The 17,836-nt window shown below is 38.8% G+C and overlaps 2 protein-coding genes across 3 annotated transcripts; both read right to left on the bottom strand.

The window, feature by feature from the left end:
* Positions 1-317: 317 nt before the first annotated feature.
* Positions 318-11,452, bottom strand: nfil3-4 (nuclear factor, interleukin 3 regulated, member 4). Its single transcript, XM_038299270.1, has 2 exons — positions 11,242-11,452; positions 318-1,312 (listed from the first exon to the last, which is right to left on the bottom strand). Exon 2 carries the CDS (start codon positions 1,309-1,311, stop codon positions 580-582), a length of 732 nt encoding a protein of 243 aa, XP_038155198.1. The 5' UTR covers position 1,312; positions 11,242-11,452; the 3' UTR covers positions 318-579.
* Positions 11,453-13,460: 2,008 nt separating this feature from the next.
* On the bottom strand, positions 13,461-15,640 carry si:dkey-172o19.2 (nuclear factor interleukin-3-regulated protein). Of its 2 annotated transcripts, XM_038299269.1 has the most exons (3): positions 15,361-15,640; positions 14,377-14,875; positions 13,461-14,229 (listed from the first exon to the last, which is right to left on the bottom strand). In XM_038299269.1, the coding sequence occupies exons 2-3, from the start codon at positions 14,869-14,871 to the stop codon at positions 13,840-13,842; spliced, it is 885 nt and encodes a 294-aa protein (XP_038155197.1). In that variant the 5' UTR covers positions 14,872-14,875; positions 15,361-15,640; the 3' UTR covers positions 13,461-13,839. The 2 variants fall into 2 exon arrangements, with proteins under 2 accessions (XP_038155197.1, XP_038155195.1); XM_038299267.1 differs by having other exon boundaries at positions 13,461-14,875.
* Between the last annotated feature and the right edge of the window lie 2,196 nt (positions 15,641-17,836).

The following is a 17,836-nucleotide window of genomic DNA, read 5'->3' as shown; positions in this document are numbered from 1 at the left end:
AACACATTTTTAATGATCAGAGTTAAGTAAAATGCATAGAAATACTCAACTAGGCTTCAACGGCTGTGGGTTTAGAAGTCCACTTGTCAGTTTTGATCAACCACCAGATGTGGTAAATATGCTAATACTTAAGCTGCATGGAGAAATTTGGTAAGCTGAAAGTCCCTTTAGGTAATTCACAGTTTGTATTATAGCAGATGTGCAGAAAGGTTATGTCTAGAACCGCAGCTATTTATAAAGACGGCGTTTTAATCTTAAAGCAAGAACAGGCTGTAAAGCTGCAGAGGTCAGAGATGCATGATGAGCATGTTTTTTTGTTTTTTTTTTATACATTTACACATTTTTGGGGGCGGGGTCAATATGTAGTGTAAATGGTCATCTTCTTGTATATTCTGGCACAGCAGAAGATGATAGACTGTTCACTGCAGGATATGTCAACAGTGTGTTCTTTTTCTGTTTTAAATAGAATTGTGTGGCATCAAATTAAATGATTTTTTAGCAATATTTCAAAGATGTTAGTTAAAAATAGCCTTGTAACAAGTAAGTTTCACTGAAGTTCAAATAATCCCTCTTTACTTGTCAGTCTGAGATGTATTGCCTTTGTGGAGAAGATTTGTCTCTCCTTGTGCCAGCTTTGTGATGTGGAGCGGATCCGTGCAGCACCCCCGGTACCTGTTGCTCCTCCTCTTCATCAGAAGTAGCTCGGTTGGGAAAGGGCTTCAGAAGAGGAACGCCAGGAAAGGGTGTATAGGGTGGCAGTAGATTTTGAGGAAGGACAAGAGGAGCTAGAACACTAGATCCACTAGTACCAGATCTGTTTAGGTAAGAATATCCCCTCAATGTGTGAAGGGAGTATGCAGGGACTAAAAATGGGTTGAAAGACTGATGGCCCGACACAACAGAAGAATCTCTGGCACCCCAGTAGGAGTTCCCCTGCAGGGATTGGTGAAAGGTGCTGGGTGTGGCACTACTGTGGGGATGTAGCTGGTTGCTTTGGTGAGCCGTGTAGGCTGAGGATTGGGACAGACCAAAGTGAAGTTTAATGGCCATCAATTCAGCACTAAGTCTGGCGTTTTCTTCTTTCAAAGCCATTAGATGAGTCTCCAGGGCATAGTCATTCAACCTCCTCTTCTCCCGGGACTTTTTGGCTGCCTCGTTGTTCTTGCGACGCTTTTCCCAATAGAAGGCATCCTTCTTCTCCTCAGGTATGAATTCCCTTTTGCGACGTGGTCCTTTACGCACCAGATCACTTTCCACATGTAAAACGGGGCTCTCTTGACCTCTTTGGAAAGGAAGGGAAAGGGACTCCATGCTAAGGGTAAAAGTAAAGAGGAGATTATTATTTACAGAAATGCACAGATCAAACCCCCCTAGGTAAGGCTCTACATCTGCCCCTCCACTATACCACACCCAATCATCTGAGAAAGTGTAACACAAACATGCTGAAAACAGAGAACTGAAAACATTTTTTTCTAATGTTTAAAGATGAATTGTTTTAATAGCTAGGTATAGTTTTACAGTAGAGCTAAAATATACAGACATAGTTTACTATGCTTTTTAAGAAAATCATAGCTCGTCATTTTTTTGGGTTAGTTTTTTGCACACTCTTCAAAAGTTAACAAATTGCAAACTATACTAAATAAGTAATATGCCTCTTTTCCATCAGCTCCATTTGGCCTGGCTTTACTCCAACCACCCCGTGTTTAAAATATACCATTACTGCTTTTTCAGTACTGGTACTGGCTTTATTTTTTTGCTCTCACCTCAGATCGTATCATTCAGTGAAAGATTTTTACACCCTTTTTGTAAAAAGTGCTACCGCAGGCCAGTCATCCCTCCTGCCATCAAACCACAATGCGTCACTATAATGGCAATAACTTGTGCAATATGTAATGTGAAATTACTATTTTATACTCTGTACAATAACCTGTTTTTGTATTTGATAACCTGTGCAATAACTATATATATAAATACCCATTTATACAAATACCCATTTATTACAATTTGCAATAACCCTGCATAATGATCCTGTTAAATAAATCCAACTGTTGACTATTGAGCCAATGTAACGAGTAAATTACTCTACTGTGAGATCAGTAAAGGCAATCAGTCAATTAGTCAATCAATCAAAAATCTATATATTTTAGTAAAAGGGGCCTAAAAATGGTACCCTAATTATAATTTGTTATTTGTTTTTATGCTGAAATTTATGACTACCAACTGGCACAGGCTAGACATGATGTGTTATTCAGTCCAAGCTAAAACTTTTATGGTCAGCCATGTCAAACCCAATCCTGAGATTCAGTAAAACTAAAGCTGAAGTGTTTGATGCATGCTATTTTCAGTGATTGTGTTTAATAAAGCCTTTCAGAGCACCGCACCACAATATATCTCTATGCAGTAATGTGGTCAGAAATTTGACTGAGAACGTTGTGCTCTTTATTTCGTGCTCCTTTTTTCTACCTACCGAAAATAATAATAATATACTTAGACATAACTATCCCAAAGAATTGTATTCCACTAATATTATTTTTATAAAGCCATGAATCATGTGCATGTTTAAGAGTTTCTTAATGTAGAACAGAACTAAGTTTTTTTTTTGTTTTTTTTCAGCTCCAGAAAACCCATCAAGGCTACTGTGGTGCAGGCACTGTAACTGAGCACGATCATTCACGATCGACATCTTTGAGTTGCCTGACCCATTCTCACCTCCCACCTGTCTAGACCACTTGAGAAATGCAACAGGAAACACTGAGTACATAAGTCTTTCCTTATTCGCATTTTCGATGTGTAAAGGTTTTATTGATATTTAAAGTCAATGGGCTGTGGTACTGGTCAAGTTGGAGTCATTCTAATAAGTATGCTATAATATATGCTTGCAAAATTACTGTTTAGAATGCCTCCAAACCTCTCTCTCTCATGTGTGTATATATATATGTATATATATATATATATACATATATATATACATACATATATATGTGTATATATATATGTGTGTATATACATATATATATATATATATAAATATATATATATATATATATGAAGGATAGCATAGAGTTACTGATCATGGCAGCAGAGCGGCAGCAGGTTCTGAGTTCGAGCCCCACTTCCACAGATTGCCACTCTGAGTCTTTGAGCAAGTTCCTTAACCCCACACTGTTCCCCGGGCACCCCACGAGGGCAGCCTACTGCTCCCCAAGGGGATGGGTTAAATGCAGAGGTAAATGTATCCAATGTGAGATCAATAAATTTCAATAATATATTATCATTATACCTGACAAATAGATCTACCATACCAAAAGGATCCCAGGTGCTGCCTTGCTAACAGACCCCAGAAACAATCCAGCATCCTATAGCAGGGTGTATAATACTGGCAGGAAGGGAATACATGGAACGTGGCAGGTATAGTGTACAGAAACATCTGTGCAGAATACAAACTGGAGACCCCCAGGTCAAAATGGGAGCCACCTCCCAAGGTAGTGGAGAATGACAGAGCTAAGATCCTGTGGGGCTTCCAGATAAAACGGACCAAATGGTTGTGGCCAATAGGGGTGTAAATAATAATCGTTTTGTATCGATGCATCGATCCAAAAGCCGACGATCCGATGCATCGACACGTCCGCAAGATAATCGATTAATGTTTTTTTTTTTCCCTCCGGTCTATTTTTATCCATTTGCTCCTGGGCGTAATTCTTCCTCCCGTGCTGCGGTGGCGCTAAACCTATTTTCCCCTCCTACCGCGCTTCCTGGTTATACTCTTACAGCAGTTTGTTGCAGCAAGCTTCACACAGACATTTTTAAATTATGCTCAGTATTGAAGCGTGGTCTGGGCTACACGCTGTGGGTCTAGATACGGCCGAGGCGATGAGGAAGTGGGGGCGAGTTTAGTCCGACGACGGAGGGACAATGGGGCAAAAAGAGCGGAGATTCAGCTGGAAAAAAAGGCTCCCAGCGTTCTCGCGCACCTCGCTCTTCTAGCGGGTCAGACTTCACGAGTTGTTTTCCGCAATTTCGGTCATAAAAACAAAACTAGCCGGCCTCCTGTCTGGTGCACTGTTTGCGGTCAGCTACAATCTGGGAGAGGTGCAGCGGAGCGTCTTTCTTTCTTCTTGTTTAATGGCGGTTTAGCGGAGCGTCTCTCAAGGGGCGGTGACGTCAACACTCTGGAGCCTTCTTCTTCTTTTTTTTAATGGCGGTTGGCAAACAACTTATAGGTGCATTACCGCCACCTTCCAGAATGGAGTATGGACCAGACAAACTATTATATTCTCCCTAAAATACCCGTTCTTCTTAGAAAATTAAAAATACCCCCAAAAACTACATCCCCAGATGACCTTTGAAACAATTCCCTTATATGTAGTTTATTTTTATTCCTGTCTAACTCTCTACACAACATCTCTCTTTCCTGAATATATTTATTACATTCTAAAAAAATATGTTGGACAGTTTCTCTGGAGCTGAGGTATTGCATTGAACTCATTACACTGATATTGTGCAGTATTTTTGCAGTATTTTTTGATGCAACTTTTCTACTTCTGTTATTTGCTGTTGTTTCTAAAGAAAATGCATAATGATATTACAGCTTTCATTGATTTATTTCAAACTTGAAACTTTGTTTAGCCTGTAAGGTGTAAAAAAAAATAAAAATAAATAATAATAAAAAAAAAATTAACCGATTAATCGAATCGAATCGAATCGTGGTGTATTCTTAAGTATCGAAAATAATCGAATCGTTGGGTCAGGAAATCGATACTGAATCGAATCGCCATGATGGATGTGATTTACACCCCTAGTGGCCAACCAACCAGACGTGATCTTTGAGCTGAGGACAGTCGTAGTGATTGATGTGGCCATCCAAAATGATTGAAACATCGGAGGGAAAAGAACATGATAAACTGGAAAAATACCAATAGCTTAGGGAAGACTGAGAAAGAGCCTAGAAGGTGAAGGAAACAGTAATGGAGCCTAGGTGGAAGCTAATTGCTTTCCAACATCCACCTGCGACACAGCCAATCAACTTTGAACCACTCCTCCACCAAACCCAATCGGCATCCTAATTTTTTTCCCTTTTACCTGAGGTATTGCAACATCCAACTGGCACGCACGTAGGCATTGTCAGTTTAACTATAGCTCTTACGATGCTGCACCGATCTGCTCATCTTAAAAGGCCTCGATCCGCCCTAGTCTGCTCCTGTGCGAAGGTGGTGGGTGGGTTGCGCTGTGTGACTTCATTCAGATGACACTGTTTCAACACACCTCCAGCCCTTCCTGAGTCATCGTAGCTAAAGCTTTATCAGAGTGTCATTCTTTCCGGACTCTTACTGTGTTCCCTGTCAATCAATAAATTTCTCCTAACTGTCTTTTCTCTTCGTGTGAGTTTTGAAGATTGAACTGCCTTTTGTTATTGCAGCACTGGGGGCAGTAGGCCCACAGTGGAGAAGTGGCTGCAACAGATGCCTGGAGAAACATCAGAGATCTCAGTCCATAAATGCGCACCTCTAGGGACAGCTAGGATACTGAGAAGAACCCTCTAAATCCGGGCTATCGGTAGAGGAACTGAGCTTGTGATTAAAGATCCACCCACCCTGCCCAGGTGTATGAGGGGCTGGTGAGAGATGGGGATTTTACTGTATGAGTTGTTTAAATATATCAACCTTCTAAGTTAATTATTCATTTTTCAGGTTCATATTTTCTTCATCTAGAGAACAGGAAGTGCAGAAAGGAAGAACTGGATAAAGTTCAGGGTTTTCCGCTGCCAAAAAGTTTCCCTGGAACTTTACATAAAGGCGTTTGGTTGCTAATGTGTTTCACCCTTGGACCAGACCCAGTCAGAATGATATCAAGGGGTCATTCTAAGGTCTGTTTCTTTTTGCTGTTTTTTTCCCACTTAATCCCACCTATATACTCTATTTTAATTACTTGATTTAACCTGCTTTAAGCTTAAAGGGGAACACCGTTTTTTTTACATTGGGCCCTTGATTTTACGTTATTACATCGTGTTCTATTCACACATATGAGTTTTGTGTCATTTGGAGCTGTTCTGAAGATATTTGGTTTTTGTTATATCCAAGTAACGTCTTCCTATGGGCAACGACTTGAAGGCACAAACTAAACTGTTCATAATCTATCATTTATGGTACGCCAGCATTCATAACATGTTGACGAATCAAGGTCCCCCAGACATCCGCAGTTATATTTTTTATATTTATATCTTTTAAAAACGAAGCGGAGTGTGTATGACGTCATCCGCTCCGCTACTGTTCCTTCATCCTGTCTGCTGAACTGCTGCTAGTTTTACTCATATGCCTGGAAGATGTCTAGTGCTACTACCACAAATGATCTCGCTGTTGAAATTGAATTGAACGATTCAGATTACTGTAGCTAGCCAAATGAATAGAAGGGGTAGAGCGTAGCCGCCTGTGGCCCGGGCTGCCTGTCACAACTCCAGTCCGGCGTGCGGATGACGTCATACACACTCTGCTTTGTTTTAAAAAAAATATAAATAACAGCGGATGTCTGGGGGGCAGTGATTCGCCTACATGTTATGAATGCTGGCGTACCATAAATGATAAATAATAAACAGGTCAGTTTGTGCCTTCAACTCGTTGCCCATAGGAAGACGTTACTTGAATATAACGGAATATCTTCAGAACGGCTCCAAATGACACAATCTCATATGAGTGAGTAGAACATGATGTAATAATGTAAAATCAAGGGGCCAATGTAAAAAAAAGAATGGCATTCCCCTTTAACATTTGGATTAAAAGCCTCCCAACTGAGATTATATCTTTATCAGCTGGAACTAAATATTGACAACTTCTAGCACACTCGCACTCAACGTAGATTTATGAGCTGCTTTCTGGGAAGCCTTGCAAGATGGGTATACATCTTGAAACCATAGTGTTCACACTCTGCTTGTGATCACACACACTGACTTTAAGGCTATGTCATTTCAACTATCAATGTTTTCTTCACACCTTTATACTTGTAAAGTAATTTCAATTTGACATCATGGGCACATCGAAGGCTTGCAACTGCCACTCTGTATGTTGCACATAAGTCCTCTCTTGGGAGCAAAGTATTAATACAAAATAAAAACGGTTTGTTTAAAATATGTGTCTTTATATATAAGTTTAGTTTCTTTGTCCTTTCAAGCTTTGCTTGCTGTCTTGTTGTGAATTATTAGCATGCAATTGCAACCTAGCGCCTCATGCATCAAAGCCAGAGTTTAAAAGAAGACCAGCCAAGCACCCTGTGTGTGGTGGTGAGAAAACACATCAGGTTAAAAATATTCAAACCTATGCCCAGCAAGAATGCATACCCTCTGCCTGTGGGGGGTTACGTTTGAGAGACCCTGCACACCTGCATGTTTACTGAGACACTCTGACTGTTGTATATTTAAAAAAGCATCAACAGGAAGAGTGAGAACAATAATCACTCGGGGAGACACAGATGAAGAGAATATAAAAAAAAGGGTTCCTGAGTGAAAACTCTCTTGAGGTTGAGCCTGCTCTCCACCCGTGCTGCACCTGTTTCTTATTGACTAATTATAGCCAGTCTGCTTTTTAGTAAGGAACTTTCAAACTTCTTCTTTTGGTGTCTATCCGTTTCCATGCATTCTGCCATCTGTTGTTTTGTTGCTCTATGTGCTGCCAGTCATTGTTAAAATAACGTCTCATAGGAAGGCCTTGCTGCTTCTAATATATATGACTATGACCTGATTATACTCTGTTAGTGTTTGTTTGAAACTGTCATCAAGGAAAATTTGAGCAACTTAACACACATTTGCGACTTCACCCACATTTTTTAACTCTCAAACTTGCAGCTCTTATTTGATTGTACGAGCACTTTTACGGCTCCAACTATTTGCAGCGTATTGTTCTTTTTGCTGTTTTCTGTAACGTTTTCTGAACCATTTTCCCCATTAATAGCTTTAATTTACATAAAGTATTGCAACAAAACATATTTTGTGTGTTTACTTAAATAGTTTCTAGTTAAATGCCACTTACATTGCTATCATACTCTTCATAGAATTATATTTAAATGAGCTTTTAGTGCTGTCAAATAAAGGCTTGTGTACTGCACTGTGCTGTACTGTACTGATCCTTATACCAACTTCAAAATAGTTGTTTTAGGTCAAAATTAGGTATATTACAATAGAGTGACTCACATTATCATTTATATTTAGAAAGGAAAAACAGGTGTCTTTATAAGCTCTCCTTACTTAATGTGCGGTTTTTAAAAAAGCAGACAGAGAGTTTGGGGATAAATGCAAGGATCCAGTGCTACATTTCGACTTTAAGTGCATCACAGTTTGGATAGCTGCATTCAATCCTGAAAGGAAACATTAAATATTTTTTTAAAAAAAGTAGAAATAGTGTAAAAGCAACAATCTCAGTCACAATATGGTTTTAAAAGTAATTAATGAGAAATAAACTTCAATAATGTGGTAAAAAACAAAACAAAATAAAACAGCAGTTTTCCTTGAATTAGCCATCTTCTAGCATGTGCCTGTGCAGCCAAAGTTAATAATCAGAGATAAAGGGCCCCCTATAAGCCGCCAATCATTATGAAAAAATCTTAAAAATTAAAGTAAAGTAATGGAACATTAAAGTAAAGGAAAACTGATAAATATAAAACCCTGCCTATGTTATTGTATTAGTGATTAGCACATGACGATGTTTGCATACAGTAGCATAACAAGAGTATTAGGCCATTTAACGATCATCATGCCATTGCTGAAATACAGTGGTCGTGTCGTGGCACCATCATGCCGTGGGACAGATACTGGGGAATTAGCAAGAAGACTCTCCTTTCTTTTCGTATTCTCTGAAATTTCAGTTTGGAAATGTCAAAAATGGAAATCTTAATTAAGGAGCTTCTGATCAAGTACAGTTCAAGGTACTTCAAGTACAGCTTACAATTTGTTTTTGACATTTTTAATCACATTTGCTGTCTCTAATTTTATTTTGTTTTTATGCAGAAAATAATAAAAGTTATGGCTTTATTACTGAAGTCTCAATCATAGGAATATATGGTTCTCTCTTTTATCAGCAGCTTTTCTACCTCTGACTGATTAGGGTTATATTCCATAGCTGTCCGCATAGATTCCTTCAGTGCTTGAACACTATCTAACATTCTGCTTTTCTGATTGGTATAATCTGTAGTTTCCTCACTGCTAAATGTGAATGCATGCCAGAACCGGGCTGTGGTCTCTCATTCCAGGAAGGTGGTTGCCTTTGGTCTCTAATACACTTTGTGCATTTCTCAAAATAATCTTCAGGGACTATTCTCTACACTCTAATGATTTCCCCCACCTGCAAAGTTGTCACTTTGGGACAGGGTTGGAAAAGCGTGCTTTTAGTACCTCTCCTCTGTTCGGCTTATCAAGGACTAACCAATTTAATAATTGCACAGATGTAATAACATTGTTTTAACGTCTCTTCTGCTCTTTCCAGCTAATCAGTACAAATGTCTAAGAACCACAGAAATGTGTTTACATGTCTGACTATGCATAGAAGAAGAATGCCAGTCAACAGCAGTTTGCATCAATAGCGGTGAATGCATTACGGATTTTGAGAAGTAAAGGGTCCATAGACTATCCTACTTATAAAAAATACATTAGTTAGTAATAGAAACCCATGCTGTTGTTTGAGTGTTGAGTGCTGCATACAGACACATTCGGGTACCCCTACAAATAATCCAAAATATCGAAGGCCATACAAACAGGGGTTCATATTTTATAAAAGCAACTTGTCATCTCTGATACCAGATTCATCTTTAGATATAGTGTTCATAGAGTAAAGCTACCCTGGTATATGTGGAATGGCTAATATGTATTTAAAATAATATAATACTAATAATATGTCGATTTTGCCTCATTGTAGAATTGGCTTAAAGTTGAAAATACAGCAAGAAGTTAAGCAGATTAAAACTGCCTTTAAATACATACAGTTTTTTTTTATTTTATTTTGTCATGAATTGTCCCCAAATGTTATGAAAATTCTAAAAATGAAAAATAAAAAGCACTCAATGGGTTGTGACAATCTTCATATATGAAAACATAAGGAAAATGGAAAAATAAAAGCAGGTTTTATATTTACTAAATTCAGGCTCATTGCCATAAGTTTTACTAAGAGTATAAATCACTGATGAAATGAGGTTTCTCATTCAAATATCTATAACACTGTTATATTCAGATAAGCCTTTCTGTAGGTTTTCACTTAGCGGATGGGCTGCTCAAATGCAAAAAGATATTTATAAAAGGTCCCCTTTACTTTATGCCACACATTGTAATACTGTAAATAACACCTCTTTTAAGCCAAGGAACACTTTGAAAGCTGACCTTTTATTTGCCTTTTTCTTTCTGGATGCATTCCAGAGTGGATCTTTAGACCGTGCAATAACATAAACTAAAAAATATGCAAAATGTATTAATGAAGCTGAACTTGTGATTTAAGATCAATACTTGTCTGATATGCCACAAACAATATCACATTTATAAGAAATAAATGCAATAATTACAGCATTGAACAAGTTAATCAAAAAATGATTGCGCTACTATTCGCAGATGAGCATTATCTTCGTAAACGCTGATCCACTATTGCCTTGCTGTGCAGTAGATCAAAGTTCTACATCTATATTTTTTTTTCTTATTAGCTTATTATCAATATATGAAGAGAATAAAGAAAATTGATGGAAAGTATCTTAAAGAGAAACCCTGTATGGGTGTAAAAACTGTAAACAAAAAAAACAAAAAACAATGCTCTTTTTTGTTATACGGAATGAGAAATTAAAAAATAATTCATGATCACCTGTGTAAAAGTGTGTTTTACTGTTCTTTGCTTAAAGAAACAAACAAATACATATAAACGCTTTTGCGTAATCCCGTCCAGCCTTGCAAAGCACAGAGATACTTCCTCTTCTACCACCTAACACTTAATAGTTGATAATTCCTTTTATCTAACACATGACCATGAGAAAACACATTCAAGTTTGATGCTACAATATATTATAAGTTATCAAACCACTGAACACCACTTTTGATTGCACTTGAATAACATATTTGGTTTATGTTTGCGGACGTGACTTGGTTTTCTCACCTTATCTAACTACACTGAGTTGCAGTCACAAGTTAATGCTCATAAATACATAAGAAATGTATGATGATTTTTGGTCACTATTGCTTTAACCCTATCCTTCCCAAGGTTATTGTGAGCAGAATGTCAGCCTTACCTTCAAACACCACAAGCTGTTGGTGAACCTTATGCAGAGTTGAGCGTGGTCTCACTGAACATAAGAATCTGAGCTAGGTCCCTAACTCTACTCTGAGACTGTTTCAGGTAATAAGGCTCACATGTGCCAAAGGAGATATCGCAGTAGCTTGCTGCTCACCTCTTTCTTTCTAAGCTTTCTCTCACCCTTGTGTTGTTTTCCTGTACTTAAGTCTGACTGTCCACCTCTGTTGTCACATGAAAAGTAACTGACTCCCCCCTTGATCATAATCATACTGTGGTATCAGTGGCTTTCCAACACAGGGGTCTTCCCTCTGCAACGCTGCTGTCAATTTTAGACACATTCTGTGCATTGCACCATAAAAGTGCATGAGTTTAGTAATAAGCATTTAGTTCATAGATATATCTTTTATAGTCCAAAGTTGGGAAAAAGTAGGTTAATATAATCTTTAGACAAGCATAGTCTTTACAGAATTGCTACGTAAACTTAAGCTGCATTTTTTATATTAAGTTGTAAGTTTTGTCCAATGACTTCACAGTTCAGATTTTGACCTAATTCTTGTTTTTTTTTCCGCTTTAGAGTTATGGTTGCTGCAGTAAAAGAGACAGAACCCAAAGCTTTGACTTACTGAGGCTCAGTGAAGATGAGAGTGATCTAAGTAGGTATTTTTTCTGCAGCAGTTTTAAATAAATCTTGTTGCCTTCAGATTCGCAGAAAAAAAAACAGAACTATTTAGTTATCTGTGTAGATGTCAAAGGTGACAGAACATGTTTGCAAGTGTGTTTCTGCTTTTTTAAGAAAAAAAAAACTCTTCTTACTAGCTTAGATGTAACAGGCAAACGTTCAGTCAATTCACAGTTATAGCAACTTAAATTTGCACAACTGGAGCCTTTTATTCTGTCCTTACTATATATCTCTGCATAGACAATGTTGCATATCTCAGAAAGGTTTTACATTGAGGTAATTAATTTTTCCACCTTTTACAGTTTTAAAATTTGGGATAATGTAATATAAGTGTAGTTATGGACGTGCAACACAAAATAGAATCTATCTTTATTCAATCTTTTTTAGGATGTGCAACAGATAAGTTGAATGAAGTATAACAGTAATAACAAGTCTAAATGAAATATTAACATATTGTAAATGCTATTACAAAACATATCTTCTATTTAAGAAAATACCTTAAATACCTGTATGTGGTCTTTGAGTATACGTGAAAAAATAAATAAAAATGATAAATTGTGATGCTGCATCTGCGATGGACTGGCGACCTGTCCAGGGTGTACCCCGCCTCTCGCCCATTGACTGCTGGAGATAAGCACCAGCACCCCTCGCAACCCCACTTGGGACGAGCGTGTAAGAAAATGGATGGATGGATGTGATGCTGCATTAAATTTAGGCATTTTGGACTTAAATTAATCATAATAGTTTAATTAATTTAACTTTAAACCTAAACATTAAAGCTGCAAAATAAGCTGACCACTGAAACCTGCTTTTTTAATTTATGCAGAGCAACAACTCCAACAGGGGCAAATGGTCAGATGGCAATAAGTGCGAAATGCTTCTTGTGTTGTAGCGCCCTCTGCTGGACACTCCCTGACATCTCACACTACAGTATGTTATATTCCACAGAGGTCGAGAAAGCACTGAATTATATTTGTTTCTTGCCTAAGAATATTTAAATTAGAAACTAATAAAAATCTATACATGGTTTTGAAGGCTTACTATAATGACATGCAGGGTTTTGAGAAAAAAATATCTACTTTACCAAAAATAATAAACAATGCGGGTAAACGAAATCCAAATTTGTATCGAATGTGTTAAATAAAATGTGGATCTTTAAACTTTATATATTTCCTCTTGCATCAGAATTCAACGTTGATATAAAACGGGGGGGAAGGAATACTTTTTCTCAGTTTCCAGCAGCATCTCGGTTTTTTTTTTGGTTGCTTCCCACTTTTATATGAAAGCTGCGGAGCTTGCTCAGGGCGGAATGTTTTTTCGTTAAACTGTTGGGCAGGTCGGTTGAAGGTTTGTCTTTCCATTGAGTGAAAGTGAGCTGGGGAAACACGCAGTGGGGATCAAGGGGAAGACCAATTACTGCAGCACTCGGTTTCACTGGCGCAGTTTAAGAATTTTTTTTTTTTTTTATAAAGACATGTAGAAAATGAAGAAAAAAAACAAATTGAATGAATCAAATGAAAAACAATTAAAGTGATTATTTTTATTCCACCAAAAAGACCGGAATATGTCACGCTTAATTTGATTATTAAGCACAAAGGTACTAATGATTTTGTTAATAAAACCTCTAAACCATGTAACTTTATTACCAACAAAAGCATAAAAACCTCAAAAAAGCCACAGAAAATCGGTTTATGTGAACCAATTTGGCTGTAAGGGAACCATACATTAAATGCGCTCCGGATAGGCTACATTTCTACCCTGCAGGATAGGCAATGTCAATTTAACAACATTTCAAAAAACTTGCATATGTATCAATTTTAAAACTTGTTTTGGCGCATTTTCTTCTAAACAGATTTGTCAAAGCATCACCCTTTGCATATTTGCACATTTCAGCTGCATGTGTCCCTCTTGCTCTCATTGTTCCGTGCTCAAACGGCTCATCAATCTCCTTTGGATGTGCTCCTCCACGCCGACACGCTGGGCATGCCTCCCTTGCATCTGAACGGACCGGCCTGGGTAGACGGTGGGTTTCTGTAGATACGAGGGGCGCCACATTGCAGGGTGGTTCAGATGAGGTAGCACCCAGTTCGGATGTGGGTATGGAACGGTGGAGGTATGATGTGGGTCAAATGGGGACAGAAGCCCTGGCAGAGCTGAGAAAGGCTGAGGGGAAGCGTCAGCAGACATGGAGATGTCCTCACTGTTGACCTGTCGATGGGAGTCAATGTCCACCTCTGCCGGCCTGCACACCCCTGCACTTTCTCCATGGGAGAGGACCCGGGGCCCGGATAGACGCATGGGGCCCTGTGCGACAAGATAATGATGACCTAGCGGGTTATAAATTGTGTTAAAACAAGGAATCTTGCCCTCTAATTGGTTCAACGCGGTTTCCCGTTGCCTCACTCCAGAAACAGCTGCTGAGCTGATCCCAGGTTGACGCCAAAGTCCCACCTGTAGGAAAGCAGGGCTGTGGGGGGATAGAGGGAGCGTGGAAGCCAGCACGGATGCAGGGGATGCTGCACATGCAGATGCAGTTTTGCCTTGTTCCACACTCAGGTTAGTGTGATACTGCAGATTGAGCACCTGAGCTCGCAGCTGGGCGTTCTCCTCACTCAGAGCCAGCAGCTGGCCCTCCATCAGCAGGTCGTTGATCCTGCGCTTCTCCCGGGACCGTTTGGCCGCTTCGTTGTTCTTGCGCCTCTTATCCCAGTATGAGGCATCCTTCTTGTCGGCGGGGATCATCTCCCTCTTGCGGCGTCTAACGGGGCTCAGGTGGCTTCGGCATGCCCGTAAACGGACCAGGCGTCGTGCCAGCAGTGGCGGCCGCGCCACGGGGACCGCTCCGAGGTCTGGAGCGGGGTCCAGGACTCTGCTGCTGTCCAGACAGGAGGACGATGGCTGACAGGAAGCAGGCGCTTCGGACACTTTAGGGCTCCTAGTGGACATGTCACTGATGGGCAGTAAGGAATAAACATTATCTATCGAGATTATAAACGACACTTCTTAATTTTTTCATAAACATGCTCAACATGCAAAAGCAAAACAAAAAACCCTCTTATTTTATAATCTAGAGATGCATCATTAGTTACTTCACTAGATTTATAATACGAATAATCAGACATTATAATAATATGTTTATACATTTAAACGTGAATATATGTCTAATTAAGACCATAAACCATGTTTAGTTTCTGTGTGCATAACTTTAAATAATAAACCATCCGGCTTTATTTTCCTTAGGACAGCCTATGCACTATATATATACGAACCCATGGTCATTTCATCTGATTTATTTTAAATGTACAGCAATAAATACAGAAATACACATTTCAAAATATTACATTAGTTTAGTAAGTTGTATTCAGTTAGCTGCATGTAAACTTTAAAAAACAGATTGTGAGCCTGACGATCTAACAAGTTTTTAGAGACACTGACCTGAACCCAAGGATGGCACCTGGAGGAGGATTTGAAGCGAGTTTCAAGAAGTCTGCTGTCAGTGGGCACACACACACAGTTATACAAAGTAGCCCACTTTGATAAGAACCTTGATTTTTTTACCCACAACTTTATGGGGGTTGTGTGAAAGCCCCGGAGAGAGCTGCGACTAAAGTCTTTTGACTTTGAGCGCAGCGCAGCGCGCTCAGCTGCTGCTGCGCATTCAGCCTCCCTTTCTCAGCCAATCGCGTTCGATCCCCAAACAGCGCGTCTGTCTACCTTGCTGTGGAAACCGATCAGGGAAGTTCACGGTTAAGTTGTGGCCACGATTAAAGCAACAAGTGATGCTGAGATGAGTCTGGATGGATTCACTGTCCTAGATAATATTCTTATGAAGTTTCTGCGAATTGTTTTCTCTTGTATTCGCTTACCAATGGTTCTGTGTTGAACACAAAACATGCTTTAATCAAGAGAAAGTAAAAATCTATTAAACATAGCCGGTTCTCTTGTGTACCAAAGTTTATTTTCATTCAGTTTTGTCATCTTAAAAGTCTTCAGTCAAACTTTAAATTTCGTTTTTTGAGATCGAGATTAGAAACATGCATTTTGGAAACCAAATCCAAACTTACTTTTCCTCAGAAATGATCTAAAAACATTGTAGAAAAATGAAAGAGAATCAGAGTAATGACACCATGTTCCACTGAAAGATGGACAAGAACATCTAATTTCCCTTGAAATAAATGAAAGAAGCACATAGATATATGTAAATCACTCAGCTATGAACCATATTGTGGATTGATTCGTGCAAATTCAGATCCATTTGTGTGAAAACTGTCTACTGCATTGGTTACATCACTTATCACCCCTCTCCATTGCAAACTTCTCCATTTACTCACTTCTCCATCAGCTCAACCTCTGCACTGCAGAACTCCCCAGCCTGCAGAGGTTCTCACATGAGTCTAACTCAGTATATAGTGGATACATATCTTTGTAGGCTTTGGGGGTTCCAAAACGAGCATCTGGAACTGATGTTTACAGAGTGGATCCTTATAAGTAGCTGGATATTCACCTGAACGATAAATTGGACTGAAGGGACACTGATGCTCTTTGGGTCTGAGCAGACCAGGAGCGGAGCTAGATATTCTCATCCTCAGGGGCTTAGCCCACCAAATATTCAGTCATTATGAGGGAGATTTGGTTTACCAAAAAAAAAGGAACTATTGAATCTACTTGTGCACTCAAAAAATAATTAAATATCCACATTTACTTAAAGTTGAATATAATGGTTTTCATTAATAGAATTCATTAATATGTTCTCATTTGAAGGTAAAAGGAAAAACACTAAAACTGCAATTCATTCTTGGTGTTATTTTTATAATATTTGCAGTTCAGAGTTGGGTCCTTTATGCCACCTATGTATTAAAGGTATAGCGGAGGATGTTCTTTTTCCAGGTGGATCAGCAAAGTAAGTGGTCATCCTAATTGTGAATCATTCTGATGATATGTTTACGTACGTCCGTCCTACTTGCTCGTCTCCATTTTCACTTACCAGTGGTGAGTTTGACGTGATAAAATTGCAAATCTTCTTTTGGAAAGAAAGCGATGCAAACAGCAACTTTGAAACAGAGCGTGCACGAGGAGAAATGGACTTGTGCATGCTTTCAGAATCATTTGAAATTTTTTTTAAAGTGGAGAGGACGGGTCTTTTAAAAATTTGCAATAATCCTCTACTATACCTTTAAAAATGTATTGCATCTAATTCTGTCTGTTTTTCTTTTTATGTTGTTTTCTTTCCTGGTTTTTGTTCCACACCTGTGCCGTTCTCATTCTTGCATCTGCGTCAATCATCTTTCCCTTTCTGCACTAAGACCCAAAGATCAGCCAGAAGCACATGAAAAATATTATTTTTCAAAAAAATAAACTTGATATGATACACTCTTATATTGCTTACAATTATAAAGTTACATGCTCTTTGTTCGCATCTTTACCCATCTTTTTGAATCCAAGCATAGTGAGGGGGGAGGCAGGACAACAATATTGCCTGCTAATAATTTTTCTATTAACTAGCGTAGCCTTACTAGTGTGACTTCAAATAAATTAACCTAAATTGTCATGAGTTTAACATCAAATGGAAGTACAAAGACTATGGTAAGTGTGTTCTACTTTGTGACATCATTGTGAACCCTAGCCCACAGACTGATAAACCCAGTGCACTGAATAAGGTTGGTGCTTACTAGGGAATCCACCAACCCATACCACCTTCTGCAAACTGCACTAAATACTTACTGATTTGAGGTTCAAACTATCACTTACTTGTGAAACTAACCTTAGTAAAAGTACGAAAATTGCATCAGCTCCCCTTTGAATGAATTTAAGGTGGGTAAGTATGCCAGGTGAAAGTCAGGTAAACCTGGACAGGTCAATGGTCCTTTGTCCTTTGAAATGATTGATTCACTGTTACTGATTTAAATACATG

The sequence above is a fragment of the Cyprinodon tularosa genome, unplaced genomic scaffold (assembly GCF_016077235.1).
Source record: "Cyprinodon tularosa strain WSP-4 unplaced genomic scaffold, ASM1607723v1 ctg420, whole genome shotgun sequence".
NCBI lineage: Eukaryota > Metazoa > Chordata > Actinopteri > Cyprinodontiformes > Cyprinodontidae > Cyprinodon > Cyprinodon tularosa.
Note: the sequence above shows the minus strand (reverse complement) of the source record. Positions and strands in the feature narration are given on the sequence as shown.

What these genes read in the sequence shown, in the direction of transcription:
- si:dkey-172o19.2 (XM_038299267.1), bottom strand. Translation starts at nt 14,871, where the DNA reads ATGTCCACTAGGAGCCCTAAAGTGTCCGAAGCGCCTGCTTCCTGTCAG.
- nfil3-4 (XM_038299270.1), bottom strand. Translation starts at nt 1,311, where the DNA reads ATGGAGTCCCTTTCCCTTCCTTTCCAAAGAGGTCAAGAGAGCCCCGTT.